Source organism: Papilio machaon, chromosome 22, assembly GCF_912999745.1.
Source record: "Papilio machaon chromosome 22, ilPapMach1.1, whole genome shotgun sequence".
Classification (NCBI taxonomy): domain Eukaryota; kingdom Metazoa; phylum Arthropoda; class Insecta; order Lepidoptera; family Papilionidae; genus Papilio; species Papilio machaon.
This window is the reverse complement of record NC_060007.1, coordinates 673,994-698,192: the sequence shown is the minus strand read 5'-3', so window position 1 is coordinate 698,192 and position 24,199 is coordinate 673,994. Positions and strand designations below refer to the sequence as shown.

Below are 24,199 nucleotides of genomic sequence, written 5' to 3'. Positions count from 1 at the left end.
ACTGTATATGAAGTACTTTTACTATTCGCTGGCATTTTGTTGAGATTTCCCTAATTCTTTTTTTTATTCTTATCCGTAAAACATCGTCATGTAACCTCTCCGTATCTGCGAAGAATTTAGAAATAATGATATTACTGTTCCTACAAATTTTAAAATAAAGGTTTTTAATCTAATCATGATTCATAGGTTCAGTACATCAAAAGCGTTAGCTGAAAGCCATCCAGCGAGTGGAAAGCGCTTTGCTAATTACGTGACAGGATCCGATTAGCAAGTTAAAGCTTGTAAAGTTGTTGAAACGATATTTACTTTACAGCGAACTTTGAGAGGATATTGAACGAACAATTAGAAAAGGTGTTAAAGTGTTGAACGAAATTGGCTTTAGTTTATGCGAAGAACTTTATAGATTATAGAGATTAGCTGTAAAACATTTCCTTCTGATCCTTGTATTTCTTTTGGTCGCAATGAAGGTGGAAGTGATTTAAAGTGCTTTCTAATATCTTTAAATTAAAGGTAATAAAGTGTAAATGCGTATATGCGTAAGAATCCCTTCTTATGCATATCAATATATGAATAGTTTATTTCTTTGCAATGAATGGGCTCCAAAACTACAGAATCTAATTAAAAAATACTTCACAGTTTCCATATCCCCAGTGACATTTATCACTAGTTTTTTTTTTAATTTAAGGGATAATTTATGTGTACCTGATATTGACTTAAAAAATAATTCAATTTCAATTAAATTAAAAAAAAAAATACTCACTTCACTTGTTTCAATAGTTTTGTAATATTTACCAACGAACATGTGTTTACGTAACTGTGAATATAAAGGGTCAAAACATCTGGATATCATTGAATACGTCAATCACATATTGCTATCCTTGTTTATTTCAAAAATAAAGAGAGAGATGACAATATTTATTTTGGCAGAGGACACTTACCAACATAATAATAATACATTACTATTTTGATGTGTGAGGTTATTGAGTTACTTACAATTACTCAACTCTTCCAAATAAGAATAAAACTTGTACATGAGTACGATTTACTAGAATGACGAATTCGAACCCACGACCAAGTGTTTGGATGTCAATTCACTTAGCCATTATGCTATTGATCCATAAAATTGGTTCATAGTTGCTCTACTGCAGTGAAACATGGTCAAGTAGTTAGTAAATAAAACTGAGTCGGTGATGTAATTCCCGTCACGTACGATACAGCGCAGTTTTCTGATGCAGAGGCTGATTTTCTTGTGTTCGAACGTCGAGGGTCCGTCGACAGTACGTCTTAACAAGAGTGACCTACATGGATTCATTAGTCTTTGGTAAAAAATATACAGTGTTTATTTTTTACATATATTAGTAAAATAAATGTTTTTATGTTTGTCCTTCAACCGATATAGATTTTCATGAAATTTTGTTATACGACAAGCAAGAGAACGTCTGTTAACTTTAACAGCGAGCCCGTAACAATACTTGTTAGATGCACGACTGAGCCGGCTTGCCAGTGAAATACCACGATCCCGCAAAAGACAGGCCTGAAGTGGTAGCAATTCCGCGTTTCGTCTGTTGAGTGTGGTGCCGGAGGCCTAAACTTAGTCCTCTATCCCTTCCCACCCTTTTCTTATAAGGAAAGAATGGGAAGGGAAAGTGAATTTGACGTATTAGGGGACACATAGTAATTGTTCGCTTTCTATGGGTCCTCCGTCGATTAAAAGTAGGCTACGCATCTGCAGCCGCGGATGTCTATGGCAGCGGCCGTTTCGGAAAATTGATTTGGCCGCTTCCTCGTTTGCCACCTTATAACGTATAAAAAACCTACTAATTTTGCTTTTTATAAATAGAAAAGAACAAAATATTATTAGAAAAAAAATATTTTCACTCAATACATTGTAATGTAATTGACTTAAGATTTAATTTGAAATTTGCAATTTTAAAATTTTGTAATCAAGTAACTCATTGCACATAATTAAAATTTTTTACTAATACGAGTATATAGCGAATGTTTAGATGGATGGATGGATGGATATTATAAGATTTCTCTAGAACGGCAGCATGGATCTCGAAGAAATATGGTACAGATTTAGAACACAGTCTAGAAGAACACATAGGCGACGAATTAAGTTTTTTTTATTCCGCGCGGACGGAGTTGCGGGCGCCAGCTAGTTATATATAAAATCAACCGGCTGAAGTACTTGATTGCTTTTTTAAGAGTAGTTATTTTCAGTATAGTAGCTGCAACGATCTGTGGAATGTAGGTACACAAAATTACCGCCAAAGCATTCCAACTCTGAATACTAACGGAGGCTTCTACTGCATAATTCATGCGACTAGCCCGCGGACATCCGCCGGCTGTCAGGAAATAGAACACGTCTGACATCTGCGTGTGCGGCTGTAATTGTTGCCGTGGCCTTCTACTGCCAAAGTTCTTGAGTAAAACATACTTCCATACCACTCTTTCTATTTAAAATTACAATGAAAATCATAGTAAGGATTACAATAACTAGAACGTTTGAAGTCGCAAGTTGTTAAGTGTTTATTATAAGAAATAGTTTACTAAGGTACTCCCTTGAGTGACTCAAAGTTTCGCAGTACGACCACCTTACAAAAAGACAGCAGCGCAACATGTCATGGTTTTGCAATGATTTACATTTTTGAGCTAGAAACAGTCACTAGCTAAATAGCAAACAAAACGAAAAAATAAAGTATTATTCTATCTTTATTACAGACAATTAATATAAGTCAATTAGATTTTAAACATCACAGTGAACTCATTCGAAACCATTAGTATTAAATTTAGCATTTCTATCGTAGTTGCAGCGTAATTTCCACTCATCTACGTCTATCAGATCTGGGGATGTGATCTCGTAGAATCTATTCAAATCGCAGAGCAAATCACAGCCCTTTACTTGTAAGTACTGGACTGGTTCACCAGGAGAACTTACGTATACTGGCTGGAAATAAGAAGAAATTTATAATTAGAGGCAGAATGGAACTACCGGAAAACCTGTATATAGTGCGACAAACGTATCTGGTCTGGTGGCAAAAGGTGCCTAAATAGCTTGAATACAATCCCCTATTTGTATCTAAAAAGTACAAAATTCTTATCGTACTGTAACTATGTTATGGCTTCATATGTTTATTTAGTATTTTTATATATATATGTTACTTAGGAGTTTTAGTTAGTATTTCTTAGGTAATCAATTAGAAATCGATCGGTAAAATGACAGAGAAAATAACTACAAATTTTAACTATTACGGTTGTGGAGATAAAAATATTACGTTCAGTTCCTTAACAATGATTTCCAATTATTAGTTAGTAGTTACTGAGAGAATTGCGTTTTGCTTTAATTTTTTTTAACAAGAATGCATTCAAGTCTCCAGGGACGTGCGAACAAAAGTAAATCCGTTCGCTTCAGTAAAGTTTGTTGCAGAACGTGAGTCGACTTTGGCCAATGCACTGATTTGTTCCATTGTTTTGTTTCCTTAATAGAAATAGCAGTTTGTATTTTGACACACAAATATTATGCTTTTACAGTGTGTTTCCACTGTCGAAACATCTGTATACAAACAAGTTGTCGTCTCTCTTATTCTTTTCGAAAAAAATAGAGACAACGATACATTTTAAATCACGGCTGTGGTATTTCACAATTATTATTAAAATATAAAGCATGAAGTACAAAGGGAAATACTTTTAATAACTGCAAACATTGTACGAAACAAGAAACGAATCGTCAATCCGAAATATTGAAACAATGCACAAAATATCAAACAAAACAAAGGTAGAAGCAACAAACGAAATGTCGAAACAACAATTAGGGAATCTGAAATTAACACTAGCAGAAACGACGAAGGAAATGTAAAAGGGTGTAAAGACTTTTAGTAGCATTTAAATAATACTCCTTTTGTATTTAGAAATCGTTCCAGTGTTTCTTAAAAACTTTGTTTTTAAATGGTTAGCATCAAGCAACGTATTTCCAGAATGCCAGAAGGGTAATGTTTTTGGTACCTAATTATGTTTAATTCCATTGTGACTTTTACAGCCCTCACAGCCGAGGCGATTTTTATGACTAAGGTATCAATTGGTATTTTTTGATTGTTAATTTATTCATCTGTCAACTTACTAGGACCACATATCTTCCAGTTTCACGCACTTTCCGCAACTCCAACGCGAACAGTGCTGCGTATAGCGGCGATCCTTGAGGTGTAACTCTCGAAATGGCCTCTAATGCATACACGTTGACGTCGTGACCTGAATATATCCTCACTTTCGGCGATGACTCACCATCTACCGCTGCAAAGGATACTTCGAAGAACTCCTTTAAGAGAAGACCTGAATATGGCAACGCAAACGAAGACTGTATTAAGATTTGACATATAAATTTGTGCTTTAAAAATGAAATAACAATAATGCTAGTTTTTTATTCAAGAAGAACGACCTCTTATTTGATGGCAAAAATATTGCAATACAGATAGCAGTTATGACTCTATTATTAAGACAGACAAAATTACTAACAAAAACTACAATTTTATCACAAACTAATGAAAACTTAAATTCATATAACACTAAAGTAATAGAAAGTTTATCTTACTTAATATTATAAATGCGAATGTTTAGATCACATAAACAAAAAAGTAATAAGATTGAATGTGGATGGCTATAAAGGTAGAGGAAGACCAAAGAAAGTATGGATTGTGTGAAAGAGGATATTCGTAAGAAGGGGTAAATTCAGACGGCTGATAATGTATGGAGGAGTAGTACATACTGTGCCGACCCTCCATAGGGATAAGGGCAGGTTGATGATGATGCGAATGTTTAGATGGATGGATGAATCTTTGTTTGAAGGTATCTTCGAAACGGCTCAACGAATCTTGACGAAATTTGGCAGCAAACAAACATAGAAATGTTTGCGGTTAACAACATTGGGAAAATAATTTGAATTCTGTATAAAGCTATTACATACATTATTTATGACAGAAAAAAAATATAAAAATTAATTCTCCTTTTTCACAATACACAATAGAGTAATAAAAGTAATGGCTTTCTATTTATTGTGTCTACTTTGAAATTGTATTACACATTGAAAAGAAAATAAACGAGACATCTGCTCTAGTAACTAAAACATTCAAGTGAAAGAACGAAAGAATGAACGATTAAAGGAACGAATGAGTCAGTGAAATGTAGACATCGATTGGTTGAAGGATTCTAGTTAAAGTTAGGCACTAACCGGCTTGTAAAGGCAACATGGTTTGATTTAATCCAAATAGTAGATCAAAGGCTGTGTCCGCCGCCATTTTGATTTCAGGCATCATTTCTTGGATAGATGGCTTAACGGGAAGTCCCATGCTTATCTGAAAATTAAGATAATTACAAACAAATAAATGAAGATTTAATTTTAAGTCCAGTAACCATCCTAGTATAGTATTATTGTATAGTGTAACAGATAATTATGGAGCGTCGTTGGCCCAGGGGTTAAGCACTTGACTTGCAATCTGCAGGTCCAGGGTTCGAATCCCGCCATGTAACAATGTGATTTTCGATTTACATATGTACATTTGTCCGACGTTCTTACGGTGAAGGAAAACATCGTGATGCAACTTGCAGATATCTGAGAAGAAATTCAAAGATATGTGTGAAGTCAACCAACCTGCACTAGGCCAGCGTGGTTGACTAAGGCCTAGTCACTAGGCCCCTAACGTGGCGTAGGCTCCGAGCCCCTCAGTGGAGACGTATAGTGAGCTGATGATAATGATGATGATGATAATTACGAATATCAGATCTTACCTGACTTACAAAAACATCGTACGCAAAATAAATCTGTACCGGTCTACTTCTTAAATCAATTTTCAGAATTGATGAGAGGCGATCTATAACACTGCTGTGTTTCTGCATTTCTGGTACACTACTTCTAGAAATTTTATCAAAATGCTCCATAAACTTTGGGCAATTCATTCCCATTAGCTGAAAAAAGATGGCACAAATTTTTTAACTCAAGACTAATTACAGGTAAAAATCACAAGAAATTGGGATGGAGAAGACGCCAACTGTACTCAAACTCAACATACTTCCTATTTAGTGAGTAGAAGAGTGTACATTGGGAAATAAAAAATATTCCTACTTGTTTAACTCACATCGTTAGCAAGACAGGCTTCTGAGACCTCATTCTTATTACAAAAGATCCTCTACTATGACTAACTTAGCTTCAGTGAGCTCTTAGTAATTCGTTATCAAACAAACCCATTCATACTTAGTTTTTGATAATTGATAATTTAATTGCTAATTATGTATGTATTACTTACAAAGTCATACTGCAATGGCATCGTAGTATAAGGTACGGGGACCCAGTTGACATCCTCACTCCAGCCGTGGCCATCCGAGGAGTACGCACCCGCCATCTCTACGAGGATCGTCATCTTAGCGCGCGTGGAGTCAGTGGAGCGAAGGTAGATCTCGGAGCGGTTGTACTGAGGGGATAGGAATTCACCATATCTGGTACGTATGAAGTTACCAAGCTCATACGCTCGGCGCTTTCCTGCCTTGAAAGAAAAAAAAAAGAATTATACGTGGAATTAATGGTCTTCTAAACTTTGGGAATTACGATTTATTGTAATGGCATGTATCTCTATTATTCTGCTTCGTTGTATTTGACTTGATCTGTCATTCATTCATTCACTCACCTAACATATTTCTAGCTATAAAAGCTACAGTGTTGTAATGTTAGAAACGGTTTCCTATTAGCGAGTGTACTTGTCGTTAAATTTAACGTCGTTCCATTCCATTTTAATAAAATAAAACAGTTGCTTTTATTTTGCATAAAACCGTCCCGAAAGTAGTCTATTACACTTCAAGTCATTGACTTAATTGAAATCCACACACGAACTATAAACCAAACAATCAATCACGCAGCCAGCTCTATTTATTTCAAATGCAAACTTTAAGCAGTTTTTCCAGCACGATGCAGTAAAGTTCAACTCGATTTTAAAATTCTGTTCAACAAAAAAAAACTATCTCAAACAAAATGCGCTCAAAAGTAACTTAAAAAAAACAATTTCAAACAAAATGCACTCAAAAGTAACGTAAAAAAACAATTTCAGACAAAATGCACTCAAAAGTAACGTAAAAAAACAATTTCAAACAAAATTCACTCAAAAGTAACATAAAAAAACAATTTCAAACAAAATGCATTCAAAAGTACCATAAAAAACAATCTCAAACAAAATACACTAAAAAGAAACAAAATAATGTCATGAAAACTTCTTTCTTTCTTTCTTCTCTCTTTCAAAAACCCTCTAAACTCTAAAGAAAGTTCTCTTCTTTCTTGTAACATGTCTATATTGTATAATTATTGTTATTTCGCAGTCGGTGTCGGCCGAAGTAAATAGGTGACATTTTATATTTGAGATGTATTAGACATACTTACTTTTATGTCCCTACTTAGGCCGAAACCGACTCCAAAATAACAATAATTATACAATATAGACATGTTACAAGAAAGAAGAGAACTTTCTTTAGAGTTTAGAGGGTTTTTGAAAGAGAGAAGAAAGAAAGAAAGAAGTTTTCATGACATTATTTTGTTTCTTTTTAGTGTATTTTGTTTGAGATTGTTTTTTATGGTACTTTTGAATGCATTTTGTTTGAAATTGTTTTTTTATGTTACTTTTGAGTGAATTTTGTTTGAAATTGTTTTTTTACGTTACTTTTGAGTGCATTTTGTTTGAAATTGTTTTTTTACGTTACTTTTGAGTGCATTTTGTTTGAAATTGTTTTTTTTAAGTTACTTTTGAGCGCATTTTGTTTGAGATAGTTTTTTTTGTTTTGAAGTCGGCTATTTTTTTTTCTTAAAATGTTTGTTTTATTTCTCAATTTTTAGTGAATTTGAAGTTTAATTACAAATTTCCTTAATACGTATAAGAACATAAATAAGACAAATAAAGAAAAGGACTTTCCTATTTAATATGTGTGTACTTCAATTCAAAAACTAATTTAGAATACACCAGATAACCACTTATCCTTTAAACAATGAAATAATTATCAAAATCGGTATACAAATTGAAAATTAACGAACTAATACATCGTAGCGTGCCTATAATTTTGTCCAGCCGCGCGCCGCACTAGCATTTTTCGAATGCGCGTAGTTTTTAATAATTTAATATCTTCCAAACTATTGATCAGAATTACATTGTTTAAAAACTAATGGCTAATGCTAAAAATAATGGCTAATGTAATCTGCATTTAATACTCTAGCCATCAAACATATTTATTTGGATAAGGATTCATATCGAATATAATATAATAGCGCCGTAAGCTTACGACGCTGTTTTTCGTGTGCAATTTAATCGAAGTTTGTTCATAATAACATGGTTTTTGTGAGACATCCATAGATGATAGATATATGCCACCTGAGACTTTTATTTAGCAAATTTAAGGATCTATAATTACTCGATACATCATTTTAATGTAGGTCATATAGTTTGACCTACGTAAGCCCAGAAAGCAAATTTGTGCTATTCATTGTAACGCGATGTAGCATTTTTCGTTTCCGCGTAATTTTATTCTTACGATATCTCCTAAACTATTAGACAGAATGATATAGTTTCAATTGCAAATATAATCTACATTAAATTATCTTGACAATGAACATATTTATTTACATAAGGGTTAATACTGAACTTGAATAATAGCGTCGGAAATAGGGCATGAATTTAATTAATGTTTCTAAAGAAAAAAATGGTTATTGTGAGAAAACTATAAAAGATAGATATATGCTATCGCGGACTTTTATTTAGCACATTTAAAGAGCTACAATTCGCCATACATCATTTTTATGTAGGTCCTATAGTTTAGCCTACGTAAGCGCTGAAAGCAAAAATGTCCCTAATTTCCGCAACAAATTTTGAAGCTATATTCAAAATCTACTAGTCTTCTAGTTATTTAAAAAAAAAAACAAAAAAATGGGACCCACCTGCAAGCACTTCCTTTCGATTAAAATAATTTTTATCAAAATCGGACCACCAGGGGCCGAGTTTCGCGGTAACACACATAAAAAAAAAAAAAAAAAAAAAATACAGTCGAATTGATAACCTCCTTCTTTTTGAAGTCGGCTAAAAACAGTCACGTTCCGTTGGATATGAAGCCATTGTCCCTGTTCCCGAGTTCCAACTAGTGCAGAAACTCGCAAATTGCATAATTTATACCTACTACGACTAATTTTAAACCATATTTCCACTAAACGACTGACTCTGAACGACTGATATTTCAGTAACAATCATGTGCATAATTTCCTAAGTCGCAACCGCGATCGCCATCATGCGTGACCAGCCGCTTTGTGGAAAAGGGGTCTTATTGCAGGAACAAACCCGATTTAAATTACGCCTCAAAACTTCTAATAATAGTGGTCATATATCAAGTTAATGTGACTACATAATAGCTATTAATAAATCATTATAGTATGGCGCAAGAAAATTATTTTTGCATTGCCTTGATGAGAAGAGAAATAACATAGGTATTTAGAGAAAAGTTCTTCCAGAACCTTCGTTATTCGATCGTGTTCACCTTGGAGAGTCAATGCCGCGCCTCCAAATTAAATTTTGGGGTGATATTTATTGTTAAAGCTTCTGTTTTGTTTCTTCAGTAATTAATTTTACTATATGTACAGTCAGGGATCTTCGCGGTGTTCCACATATAGAAAAATTGCCTTGTTCCGCACAACGAGACTAACTACACCCTTTCTTACAAAATAGCCGATTAGGTAGCAGTGAATTGCTCGAACAATAGCATAACAGTAAAAAGCAATTAGTCGTATACCGTTGACCGATCTTGTCGTACATTTAAAAGCTGCATCCTAGTAGTTATTGTTTCCGCGTCGTCGTTTTAATACGTACAAAACGTTCAACGATTGTTGCTTTTAAAGTACTTGGTAGGTACCAAGAAACACTACCAGAAATAGTACATCAGTATTTTTTTTGCCTCTACCTCTGACATGGGAAATCAGAGCCTATGTTTACTATTCACTTTCATACCAGTTCTCGCGGTAATTCCTCTCGCACTTTTATTCAGCATACTTTTTCTTTCTTACATTCATCATCTTTTGTTCCTTTTCGGGTGGGATTCCCGAATTAGTACATCAGTATTTACAAATCATGAATTTCAACTTTCTTTATACATGTTACAATATTATAATTATTTATTCTTCTCTTTTCAAAGATAATTATGGAATTATTGTTTAGATATAAGTCAAAACATTTATCACTAAACTCATACTCACTAGACTCACTAAACTAGTAAAGCAGTCATCAGGTCAAAGGGAATGTATGCAATAAGCATATGTTTTGTATGCGCATTGGTTATGTAGAGTTCACGCATGCACGATCTTAGCAATTGATTGATGGTGTTTGATATGTTAATATAGGTACACTTATCACTTCATCACCTGTATAATAGATGAACGGTAATAAGCTTAAATTCTTAGATTATAATACAGTCGAACCTGTATAAGAGGGAGTCCAAGAAACTACGATATTTCTCGCTTATAAATGTTTCTCTCTAACCCAAATTTCGCGCTTATTGAGATTTCTTGTTTATCTAATCCTTTCGTAATGTCGATGCTAACTAAAATGGGTTTCTACTAAAGATCAAGAATTACATTTTTAAAAAATATTTCCTCCCTCTCATACTCGTTGAATAGAACAAAGATAGTAATATGCTTCAAAAGTGCTACGGCAGTAGAAAATGACGATGCCTTTGTTTATAAAATAATAAAATTAAATAAGTCCTTGTTTTGTTTATATCAAAAATGTAAAAACTTTGATTTAAAGTTAATAATAATGTTAAAACGTTATATAACTTCAAACTTTCGTGGTTTTTACTAATATAATGTTCGTAAGAAACGGGATTCTTACCACGATTGGGCTGTTTGAGCTCCCAAACAGCCCAATCGTGGTAAGAATCCCGTTTCTTACGAACATTATATTAATGTTAAAACGTACCTTACGTTAATACTTAACAAACTAACTTTAATTTAAAAAAAAAAAAGACCTAAAAAATGAAATGGCGCCATCTATTAGATGCATTTTAAAACAAAGATTTTTTTAGTTCACATTAATAAACTGCAATGTTATATGCAACACTTTTTTTTTTATAAAAAATGCTCTCTTGTCAGTCGGGTAGGATAATGGTTTATGTTTAGTAGCCGTATAGAGGCTACACTTAAACAGTATTGATTTTTCATCTATGTTAAGGAAGGTCACTTAATAGTTCTAAGTGTGGTAGTAAATTGTGTTAAAAGATCAACTTACATCAGTCAGTTGTCCAAAACCGATGGGCTTGGTTAATTCCTCGAGCTGTTCCTGTTGGTCACTGAAGTTCACGTATTGAGGTACTGGTGTTCTATCTCCATGTCTGTGAACCTGGAATATTACAAATAGGATAACTGAGATAATTTTATATTGATACAGGTGTTTCGACAGTGTAAACCCACGATATTCTTTTACATATTCGAGTTCTAAAATTGTATATTTTACATATCATTTATTATTTACAAATTTATTTACAATCGAAAATTAGTATGCAATTTTACTGTAAAAATTTTACTGTTCAAATTATACTGTAAAATAATTTACTGAATACTGGAGCTTTTAAACCCATGTAAAGAAAATAACAAAGTACTTATACATAAAGCAGTTTAGGTGAAACTTATTTAAAGGTACACGCTCTTTTATAACAAAGTTGAGGATCATAATATCAATCAAAGGCGGCTAGAGTTCAAACACCTGTTTAACTAAATGGTGTTAACTTTTCTTTTTGAAGTAATACAATAAATTTCAATGTTCCAAGAAAATTGTATTTTTATGTTCTGTAGATTAGGTAATGTATTGCTTTTTTTTACCAAACTAAAATTCAATTAAAAAAAACTCATTCGGTATATTTTTTGCAAATAATCTTACATATAATTACTCTGAAAGCGTACCAAATTATACACTTACCAAAAATGTTAAAACCAAATCTGTACCTAGTAATATATCAGGTTCGTGTCGAACAATATACGCGTTTGAAGTACAAAAAACAAACACTACCGATATTAAGGCCAACATTGTTCAAACTAGCTAGAACTAAACTAGATTTTTACCGTAAACTATACGCTAGTACAAAACTTCACACTTCAAAAATAAACACAATGTAAACGCATCTTAAATAAAATCTTACACTACTTTTAATAAAGAAAATAATAGATACGAATTGACAATTATATTTTATAAAATACTATATTTGTCTAATTAAACATGGCTCACTACCAAATGTGAACTATGTAATTTGAATATGTTACGTGTCTACTTATTCATCGAAAAAAGGTCAAATTCGCAATTCGTGTAGTTATCTCAACAAACAGGTTTATCCTATTTAATTATTTGCATAGTGGAGCCGGAATTACACGATTAATAAACTCGTTTTTATTGACTACTAGCTTTTACCCGCGACTCCGTCCGCGCGGAATAAAAAATAGAAAACGGGGTAAAAATTATCCTATGTCCTTTTCCTGGTTCTAAGTTACCTTATATATATACCTTATATATATAAAAGAAAGTCGTGTTAGTTACACTATTTATAACTCAAGAACGGCTGAATCGATTTGACTGAAAATTGGTGGGCAGGTAGCTTAGAACCAGGAAACGGACATAGGATAATTTTTACCCCATTTTCTATTTTTTAATCCGCGCGGACGGAGTCGCGGGTAAAAGCTAGTTAAGTATATTATGGATGATCTTATCTATACATCTATACATGTTAAAGAAATTGGAGCGTCTATATGAAATATATAAAAAAAAATTGTATTTGCGTAACTAAAATAACAAAAACAATTTTTGGCAAGGCCTTGTTTGTTCCGGGTAATCTTCGGCTGAACTGATTTTAACGGAACTTGGACGGGAAGGTGACTGATGCAAGCGGGCATATTATAAGATTTTTTTAAAATTCTGCGCTCACAAAGACGTGGACGACTGCTGGTGTCTTATATATTTCTGTATTAATTAAACTTTGTCATGTAAACTAATCGTTTAGTTTTACAACAATAAATTAGTAGTCAACTTCGTAGTTCATTCGTCATTAAAATTTTGAAACAATGAAGTCAATGAATGTCTTTGAGTTTCAAAACTTTATTATTGAAAGTCTAGACAAGTTAATGTCCCATAAAGTAACCGTTATATTGAAAATTTATTTCAATAAATATTACTAATATTATAAATGTGAATGTTTAGATGGATGGATGTTTGTTAGAAGGTTTCACAGAAATTGCTCTCCGGATCTTGACGAAATTTGGCATAGATGTAGAATACTATATGTAGTATGGAAGATCACTTTTTTGTAATACCCACGCAGACGGAGTCGCGAACTACAGTTAGTGGGATCTAAATACTTAACAACTGTGCCAACACAATTTTGTATCACCTTAAAAATACTCACATGTTTAAGTTATTTAAAGTTATCTACATAACTACAGCACTTGTCGTTAAGTGGTCTCTCTTAGCAGAGATTTAGTAGAAAAAATTAACACTGAGAATGACCCTAAGTGAACAATTAACAACTGTGAATGTGATCAAGTTTTTTACAGAGTACTGTTCAATATTAGATTCGGTTTCGTGTAGTAAGCCTGTCTGTAGAACAGATCAGAATAAAATATATACCTTTTTTCTTTTACCTTTTCAAAACCTGCTCACTTTCACGTGCGCTAGGTGTTACGTATTCTGGTTAAATTAAGCAGTAAATAAAGATTAGAACAATTCGTTATAGAAAAAATAAAACGGGCTAAAACAAACTCTCAAAATTAACCGGACGTACGTTTCCAGTGGAAAACGTTTCAATTCAGAAAATTACTGAAAAGCGCTCGAGGGAACGGAATTTGAAACAATTCCGTACGCCAAATGTCGACTCTGTTCTTTGAAAAAGTTTTTTCCTAACCAAAATAACCTTAATTTTTATAGTAAAAGGTAGAAAGTGGCCACTTAAATCGCCAAAATAGCGAAGTAATAGTGCCCGTAGACATCTGCATCTGCAGATTCGTTATATGCCTTTAATCGAGCGAGGAGGGGACGCACTGAAAAAGGATATATCCTATTCCTATGCGACCCCTCCTCCGTCAAATCCAATTTCCCTTCCAATCCCTTCTTTATAAGAAAAGGGTGGGAAGGGAATGTGGACTAAAATTAGGCCTCCGGCACACTCTTCAGACGAAACGCGGAATTGCTTCCACTTCACGCCGGTCTTCTGTGTGGTCGTGGTATTGCATCGGTCGATCCGGCCTATTCGTGCACTCAACAAATATTGTTGTTGCAGAATCTACTACTGTTAAACGGAATTCGTTACTACCTTTAACTAGGTCTACAGAGATTGTTTTTTTATTTTATTTTCTTCTATACAGATCTACAGGTACGCTCATACAGGTTTCCAATAAAATACTTTGCTAATACATGACTCAATTTCTCTGCAGGTTTTACTTTGGCTTTAGACGCTACATTAATAATAATAATGTTTAGAAAATTTGCTCACCTATCTATATATATATAAAAGAAAGTCGTGTCAGTTACACTATTTATAACTCAAGATCGGTCGAACTGATTTAGTTGAAAATTGATGGGAGGTAGCTTAGAACTAGGAGACATAGGAATTTTTTTATCTTGTGTGCATTTTTTTTATTCCGCGCGGACGGAATCACGGGTAAAAGCTTGTTTATAAATACTTCTTACTAGCACAGGCATTAGAACCAAGTCTTTGACCTTATTATAAAATTCAAGCTATGATTATTACATTGCAGAAGGAGCAATATAATTATTTTTATTATTAGACTTTTTATTACAAACATTTATGCTCTCATGCAGTTAGTGCAGAGCTATAAATGTCTAGACTTGACGTAGTAATAATTGGTTTCTTCCACTTTATGGAAGAAATAAAATCTATAAAACTTTAAGTTTCAACTTTAAAGTTCAATGAAGAGAATATCCTTCATAGCTTTATACCGTTGAATGTTTTATTAGAGTATTATCTTTAATCTTACTTCTTACTAATATTATAAATGCGAATGTTTAGATGGATGGATGTTTGAAGGTATCTCCAAAACGGCTCAACAGATTTCGATAAAATTTGGCATAGATGTAGATCATAATCTAGATAATCATAATCTAGAAGAACACATAGGATACTCATTACGTTTTTTTAGTTCCGCACGGACGAGAGCAAGAGAGCTCATTAGTGTTGATTTAATAAGAGAAATCTACACTAAGCGGCTGTTTAAATAACTATTAATAGATTAAGAGTTAGCAGTCAGTTTGGATTCATAGCTATGACAAGGAATTCTTATGAGAATCGCCTTTAATAATGCTTAGTAAAATATTCGTTTATTTATACAATAAAATAAACAACAAAACGGCCAAGTTAAAAATATCTTGAATTATTAAACTTGAAACATTTTTTTTTATGAATACTTTTTATAATTTCGCAACTGCACCGCAAGGCGCCGTGGCTTAGTTGGTTAAAGCGCCTGTCTAGTAAACAGGAGATCGCGAGTTCGAATCTCGCCGGGGCCTGTGAAGTTTTTTTAAATGATAAATGAAAGATTTCACATGATTTAATTTCTTTAATCTATATATATAAAAGAAAGTTGTGTTAGTTACACCATTTATAACTCAAGAACGGCTGAATCGATTTGACTGAAAATTGATGGGCATGTAGCTTAGAACCAGGAATAGGACATAGGATAAGTTTTACCCCGTTTTCTTTTTTTTTTTATTCTGCGCGGACGGAGTCGCGGGAAAAAGCTAGTGATTTAATAAACATTACTCTTATTTAAATGTTAGTAACACATCTGCGATACCTCTGGTTTTGCGGATATCCGTGAACGTCGATAACGTATTTTCATTAAGGGTTCTTCGATTTGAAATAAATATACGCAATTTTAAATATATTTTTATAGTTTAAAACACAGTTGGAGTAAATATTCTTAATTTTAATTAATCTAAGAAATAATTTATGCTGACAGACTCAATATGGTTCTAGTTGTTTTCTCGGTGTCTGTTATCTGCGTACTAAAGGCTTATTTCAAATATTTAAGAAAATACACTTTATCTTACTTGACATGAATTAATTAAAGTGTTATGAATTTATTCCATTTTCAAATATTAATATTTAAATTAAATTCTCAAGATTGGAAGCATAACCTTGGGCTTTTACAGTCGACAGACTTCCATTTTCTATGAAAAAAAAAAAAAAAAAAAACAAATTCAGCAATATGTAATGTAATACAACCGTAATACCGAGGTGTGAAATGAAGTATCGAATTTCCATTTGGCGCTATCAAGATATTGTTAAGGAACGTTTCCACTGTCCACTGAAAAACAGATAAAAAAAACTAAATGCTTGATTAAATAGTAAAACCGTTATTTAATGGCCTAAAAGACAGTAAACTTTGTTTAGATTTTTTTTAACTAAAACTTAACTAACTTATTAGGTGATATAAAATGCCACAAAACTAATGTATCAAAATTCACAATTAATATGCCATGGAAAACGATCTGCCTATAGGTTAAAAACATATGTACAAACAAAATTATTCTATTTTACACAAAATAATAAGCTATGGTAACTAATAATAAAGCCTTTAGTATTTCTACAAGGCGTCTATAGTATTCTTTTTTTCTTGGAAGACAACAGGCGTTGTGTTGCACTCAATATTCTTTCTAAGTAACAAAAGAGGTCGCTAGAGTCATTTAATGAATAGCTGTTACCTGAGTTGCCTTTTATAAGTAAAAGTTTCAACCCAACAATGACTTCTGTTAAAGCCTGTCACTGAAGTAATGGAAAATGTCTAAGAAATGACTCATCGTGATAAGCTAAAAGCTTATTATAACATAAAAAACGGTTTGAAAAGCTTAAAATCTTAAAAGTACTTGTCATCATCTCCCTGACCTTGTTACACTTACGTAGCGTCAGTGCACCAGGTTTCCGTCCTCCAAATTAATCTGCCTTCACTTCCATTGTCACCCCCTTCTTGATGTCACCTTTCACGCAATCCATCTATCTCTTCCTAGGTCTATCTCTACCAGTGTAACCGCCACACTCATACTTAACGTTCTCTTTGCCACATATGATTCTTCCCTCATCATAACATGCCCATACCACGTTAACATTTTACATCTCAATTTTTCTAAAACAATTTTCAAAATACTTGTAATTAACTTATATACTAGGTTAACTAATAGAAATTTGTAAACGTATATAATAAATAATATAATTATTATAAACAAAGCTTTTTTATAAATTATTTAACAAAAATTAAATCAAAGGCTTCATAAACTTTACTGCATAAAGGTAAAAGCGACACAGGCTATATTTCAACTATGTACACACGCTGGCTAGTTTACATTATCTACATTTAAGGCTTTGATGCTACTGTACGGACAAACACACAGCCCCTAAACTAACACACTTATATCCTTTACTAAATTACCTTTATGTTAGTAATACGAGTTTTACATTTTACCTTCAGATAATATTGGAATTTCCAATCACTAAAATGTCTCGCTAATACTCAGTATATTATTAAAATACTTTCCATATTTCTATGAATAATCTATATATACATATAAAAGAAAGTCATGTTAGTTACACTATTTATAACTCAAGAACGGCTGAATCGATTTGACCGAAAATTGGTGGACAGGTAGCTTAGAACCAGGAAACGGACATAGGATAATTTTACCCCGTTTTCTATTTTTATTAGAGTCGCGGGTAAAAGCTAGTATGTTAAAACTACTAAATAAACTATGTACTTAAACCAGACTAAAAATAAAACTAGATAATGTAAAAAATCGACCCCAAATCGCTGCGCTCGCAGGGTAAGACGCCCAAGAGGCTGGCGGCATTTCCCCGTTGAATGGCCAGACTCAAACTTTGTCCGAAATGCGCACCAGCCCTTATATCCCCTGAGACGTAGATGAGGCGTGCGAAAATCTCCTTGAACAGCTGACGAGCTTCCGCACCCCAAGGTTCCAAGGCCTCATATTTCTGATATTACCTGAAGTCGATATTGTAACATTCAAAGAAGTGTATCAATAATTTTTTTGCAAGATAATCAAAAAATATTTGAAAATTGTATTAGGTACTCTAATAAGAATGTAAAACTTATGTTTGTTTTGCAATGTTGCCATGTTTCTTCAATTTCCTATTTCCCCCAAATTTATATTAGAGCTGAACCAAAGGAATATTCCTTGAGTCTACATTCGAGATTTTGTCAAATAGCTTTGAGTTGGATCACGACAGACGATATTACGCTTCTCAAAGAACCTATTCGGATATATACCGATATTATCGAAGAAAATATCTGTTTGTATATAGTTGGTAGATATTTAAAAAAAATTGTAATCTTATTTTCTATCATGATATGAAATAGATAAGTTTTGAATGTTACGAATATTTTTTCATATCTTGTCGAAAAAAAATGTGCCTTAATTTAAATTCAAGGAAATTTACATTCTTAAATTTAAGCTAAAATAAAATGAAAGGCGTTTCCCTATCAGCAACCAACATTCTACAGATTAGAATTTTTATATAATTAGAATTCCTAATATTAGAAAAGAAAAATAGAACAAAAGTTTTCTAATAATAATTTATGACTAGTCATACAATAATCGGTAAAAAAATGTAATTAGTAAGACTCTATTCTTTTTTATTGAGAATTCATACCCACGAATATACTAATAAATAATAAAAATGGCTGAAAATATAATTTAACTATACTTTAATACTTTAAATATTCAAACATAAAATTATTATATTCTCAGTTATTTTCAGTTCAAAGTTGCACCAACAGATTGTAACTGGAACACCTGTGTTACGCCAAATAACAAATTGTCGAATGTTGTATGCGTAATATAATATGTATGCATAACAAACATCCATACAAATTTCCAAAAATTGGAATTTATATTATTAGTAACATTGTAATGTTTTATTTAGTTGGTACAAGTGCGGCATTTTGTTGGTAAATTCATTATTTATCTGTGTTTTTTGCACTGTTCTAATACTGTACTGTACTGACATAATTTTATCCATATTCGTTCAGCCTGTACTTGGTAACAAATATCTATACCACTATACATCCATCCATCCATTATTGTACCTTTAGTAATCGCAATAATATACATTTTCCTAATTTTGTAAACATTATGCATGGAATAAATAATTATTAATAACTCTTAGACTATTCACCATCGAATAGTCTAAGAGCCAGCTATTCTTTACCGTACATTATAAGGATGTTTTCTTTTTTGTATAACATCGTCCTAAATAACCGTAACAGCCTCTCAACTACTTAGATAAGACCTTACGAGCCTGGCACACCGCCAGTAGCCTCGATAATATTTTTAAATGGTCCTTTTACAGATTCACAAACGCCTAACAACAAAATGTTTTACAATGAATAGCACCAATTTAATGTTATACTATCTCGTTAAGAAATTAAATGTTTTGTAACATGTGTTATAATGCTCCTTATTACAAGAGTGTAGGAAACTGATTTCTATTTGTCACCGTCTTGGTACACATCTTGATGGCTCCTAAGTACTTGGTACAACAACAAATTTTATTGGAACAGAACTTTAAATATATCAGATAACTAGCTTTTACCCGCGACTTCGTCCGCGCGGAATAAAAAAATGCACACAAGATAAAAAAGTTCCTATGTCCGTCTCCTAGTTCTAAGCTACCTCCCCATCAATTTTCAGCTAAATCAGTTCGACCGATCTTGAGTAATAAATAGTGTAACTAACACGACTTTCTTTTATATATATAAGATTAAAATGTAGACTTATTTTTTTTCTTCTCTTATTAGTGTTGTTTAAATGTAGGTAAATAGGATTATTTAGGTGTACTAGAAGTCGTCCGGTATTCGAATAAAATTCCCAATCACTGGTTTTTTTTTTATTTTAATTATTGATTTAAAATAGCTTTTTTCACTTATTTTCCATATTAACTAGTTGATCCACTCGCGTAAGTTTCTCAAAATGGAGTACAATATTTTCGTTTCAAGTTAATATAAATAAATATGTAAAAAATAGTGTTTGGAAAGTACCAAAGAAAACCACTTGAAACCGAAATCAACCGCAACAATATCGAATAACATACTTATTGAGCGAACCTAAACCTAACAGAAGTTATAAAAGGTAACGCGAAATTTGTATTCAACCTTTAAGTTGGTTTATGAACCGAAAAATATACCGCACGAGTAAGTAACAAACAAATTGACCGAGCGTATTATTATAGGAAATGAAATTGAAGTCCTGAATATGAATGCATTATAGTAAAAATATAAACAAAATTATAACTTACATAAATTGATATGAAAAACTTAAGGTCGTCGCTCATTAAAAACGGTAAGTACTTTTTGCTTTATAGCGCGATGCAAAAATGGGTGTAAAAGTGACAACCGCTACTATGAGAAAAAACTAGTAATTTTTTTTAAAGAATAAAAGGACAAATGGCAGCTACTTGTGTCACGTTCAGTTGTCGCTGGATGTTTTAGATGAAATTAAAAAAAATAGAAAACAGATGGTTCAAAACTCGTTCGCCATAACTATTTTTTCATTGCTAAATCGTTTTTTTAAGATATTTTCGAGTATAAGAATGCGTTACATAAAACAGTTTATTAAGTAAATTTTTAAAATAGTTGTTTTAAATTGCAGACAATAGATGGCGCTCATTTATTAAAGCCATAGTCAATAGGGCTTTTAGTAATTTAATATTAAGGATAGTTTATTGTGTAATTAATGTAGATTATAAACATTTCCAAATGAATTTAAAAAATAATAGCACATTTCTTATAATGGTATGCGATTATGGGTAAGAATGGAAACCTCGTTATCTTGAACGGAGAGGCTATTTCCTTAACCTTCTAAATGCCCTTGCCCGTGTTTAAATTGGTTAGAAAATAACCATTATTATAAAGAAAAATAAAATTTTTATGAACAGATGGTTTTAATAGAAATGTTACTGATTTTTTCTTTATTTAATACTAGCTTTTACCCGCGACTCCGTCCGCGCGGAATAAAAAATAGAAAACGGGTTAAAAATTATCCTATGTCCGTTTCCTGGTTCTAAGTTACCTGCCCACCAATTTTCAGTCATATCGATTCAGCCGTTCTTGAGTTATAAATAGTGTAACTAACACGACTTTCTTTTATATATATAGATGGATAAATGACCAACTAAGATTTTGTAGCGTCTTTCGTTGTATTGATTTTAACCGTAAGTTTTCTCTAAAAAATGTCTCAATATTTTCAAAGAGCAGTGGAAACTTACTGTTGGTTTCGGAGAACAAAATCTCTGTAAAAAAACATATCGTCATGCCTGTCATTATCTTTAACAAAACAAAAGATAGCAATATGTTTTAAACGGACATTATTGTCTTAGAAACCCAAAGTAATCATGACCACAAAAGGTTTTACATTAAATTAGGACAGTAACACACTATGTATATAATGCAATACAATTTGTTTTTTTTTTTAAAAAAACCTTAATTAAAAATAACATTCCGTCAACTAGTAATTAATACCCTCGCTAGTTAACTGCATACCAATATTCTCATTATCCTCAACGCAAAACTAATTACACTCGGAATTGGTTCGACCTGACTTGAGTCTGGATTTAGGTGCGCACGTGATCTTTGTTCTGAATCACAACAATCAGGGATTGTTGTGTAAGATGTGTAAATAGAACAAAGCACAACAGCGCAATTAGTTTTATAAATGCAACAAAAATTATACCTTTTTGTATTTATAATATTCATTTTAATAAAAAACGATTACTAGTTATTAGTAAAATGTAATCCTTTAAAGTGTTTTTTTCTTTTTGAGTAAACGTGTTTTAACTATTGAACGTATCAGAAGAGCGTCGGTGGCTCAGGAGTTAAGCACTTGTCTTGAAATATGCAGGTTCTAGGTTCGAATACCGCCATGTACCAATATGTTTTTCAATTTTCGATTTACATACATTTATCCGACGTTCGAACGGTGAAGGAAAACATTGTGATGCAACCCGCACATATGTGTGAATTCCCGGGTGAAAAAGACGGCGACGCGGCTCGTCACCCGTCACGTTTGGTCTCCCGAAATGGCGAAAAGTGGATTGCGGAGGTTCATTTGCCCATACCAAATGGAAGTCCGTGAACTCTGCCTACCCCTCTAGGTTACAAGCGTGAGTTGCGTACCACAAGAAGAGAATTTAATGAAGTTTTGTGACTATATGTTAAATTAAAGACATATTAGTTAGGAAGTTAGATACTATGTTAGATTGTTACAACAAAAAAATGTCGCAAAGTACCATCGTAATAAGCAAATTCGGCTTTAAATAAAAAAAATCTATAACAGTTAATCTCTAAACTTGTAATTCAAACTGATATCTGGATTCTTTAATAATAATTTTCATTTTGGCTTCATTCCAAAGTCATAATTTTGAAAGCACTAATGGATCTTTTTTGAAAAAAACATGTTCTAACACTGGCATAAGTGAAATTTACTATGATTTATGAAATATTATGGAAATTTCTACGTAAAACTATGTCGTAAAGTTATGTAATAGGTACTAGAATTGTTCAAACAATGGAACTGACATACAAATTTACGAAGTCGTACTTAAATAACCTCACGTCAATATTTGTATCTTAACTTATTGCCGAATTCTGAGATATCTAATGCTTACTTAACCATTCCCTTAGTGTAGTATAAAACATTAAATTCAATACAACACGGAAACGACCTTCGAACTTAGTTTAGATATCACGTTTCCTTAATAATTTACATTTTCGCGCCAACTGAATTAATGCGGAGTCTAATTGTTACCACTGAAATAATGAGGTGGCGGAGAAATGAAGTCAACTTCTGTGAATAAATAAAAGGGCTATTTAACTTGTTTGCTTTGTCGTTAAACATCACTGGCGTTAAACTTCTCTTAACATATTGTTGTCTCTTTTTTGTCGAAAGGAAAGAAAGGGATGGCAACAGCTCTACGGTAAAGGAAACATGATGCAAACTGCATGTCTTCAAATAAATTCAAAGATGTCTTTGAAGTCAACCAATCCACACTGATCTAGCGTGATTGACTAAGGACTAGTCACCCAACTTCCGTAGGCTTTGAGTCTGTCGTTGGCACTTGTATGAGCTGATGAAGTAGCTTTCAATTATTTTAAAGTAACGGAGCTACAAAATGCAAACAGTTGGCGAGGTGCGGGCAGTATTTTTCAGCGACTACAAAAAACTGCGGTCCGTGTATGGCTTACATAAATAACTATAGACCGCTTTTCAGTTTGTGTATGTTATTCTTTAGAACCATAGAATAACAAATATCAAATATTACAACATAAGTAATGGAATAAGATCGAATACATTCTAACCTTGGAATTCCGGTGCCGTAATAATTGTATCAAAACTTGTCGTCTCTGTTTTTTCAAAGAAACTGAAAGAAATAACGACATGTTTATTTTTTTTTATAAAAGCGTTTCGAACGTGGAAACAAACAGTAACACAGTAATCTGTGTAATTTAAAACACATAATTTTATTATGTATGTCTAATTTTTATCAGAATCTTTTACCAATACTAAGCTCTTATATAAATATAAACATTTTATAACACAGTTTTACAGCTATTATTCAGTACTAAATAGATTTTTTATAAGCAAGCACAAAATACTGAGAGATGAAGAAAGAACATCCAATTTTATATTTAAATATTACTGGTCTTACTAATATTATAAATGTAAATGTTTAGATGGATGGATGTTTGTTTGAAGATATCTCCAGAACGGCTCAACAGATCTTGATGAAATTTGACATATAGGTAGAGCATAGACTGGAAGAACACACATGCTACCTTTGATACTGGAAATAGTTACAGTTCCCGTGGGACAAGTTTATAAGACATACATTTATTTGCAAGTGAAAATGAGAAATTAAAATCTAAATCAATTCACAATTTAGGGAAAAAAATAACTAAGAAAAAAAAAGAGAAGAACGAAAATGAAAAAATACTGGTTTGTATATAACACAAGGTTAAGGTTTACAAAACCTTATGCGTCGACCCACTTGAATGGGGTAAGGTCAAAAAGATGGTAACGATAGTCCATTTTATAAAGCTATGCAATAAATCATGGACGTAATATAACTTAAA

At 32.6% G+C, this 24,199-nt stretch overlaps 1 protein-coding gene and 1 non-coding gene across 2 annotated transcripts; one reads left to right on the top strand and one right to left on the bottom strand.

The window, feature by feature from the left end:
- Positions 1 to 2,767: 2,767 nt before the first annotated feature.
- Positions 2,768 to 12,171, bottom strand: LOC106713671 (testicular acid phosphatase). Its single transcript, XM_045683583.1, has 7 exons — positions 11,979 to 12,171; positions 11,292 to 11,402; positions 6,297 to 6,533; positions 5,782 to 5,958; positions 5,225 to 5,348; positions 4,121 to 4,329; positions 2,768 to 2,950 (listed from the first exon to the last, which is right to left on the bottom strand). The coding sequence occupies exons 1-7, from the start codon at positions 12,084 to 12,086 to the stop codon at positions 2,768 to 2,770; spliced, it is 1,149 nt and encodes a 382-aa protein (XP_045539539.1). The 5' UTR covers positions 12,087 to 12,171.
- Positions 12,172 to 15,495: 3,324 nt separating this feature from the next.
- On the top strand, positions 15,496 to 15,569 carry Trnat-agu. Its single transcript has one exon. It is a non-coding gene; the product is annotated as a tRNA-Thr (tRNA).
- Positions 15,570 to 24,199: the final 8,630 nt, after the last annotated feature.

Excerpts from the sequence above, each read along its gene's own strand:
- LOC106713671 (XM_045683583.1), bottom strand. The coding sequence starts at position 12,086 with ATGTTGGCCTTAATATCGGTAGTGTTTGTTTTTTGTACTTCAAACGCG. Across the intron at positions 11,403-11,978 it reads ATTTGGTTTTAACATTTTTG|GTTCACAGACATGGAGATAG; the intron begins GTAAGTGTATAA and ends GTAATATTCCAG. Across the intron at positions 4,330-5,224 it reads CATGTTGCCTTTACAAGCCG|GTCTTCTCTTAAAGGAGTTC; the intron begins GTTAGTGCCTAA and ends TGCCATATTCAG.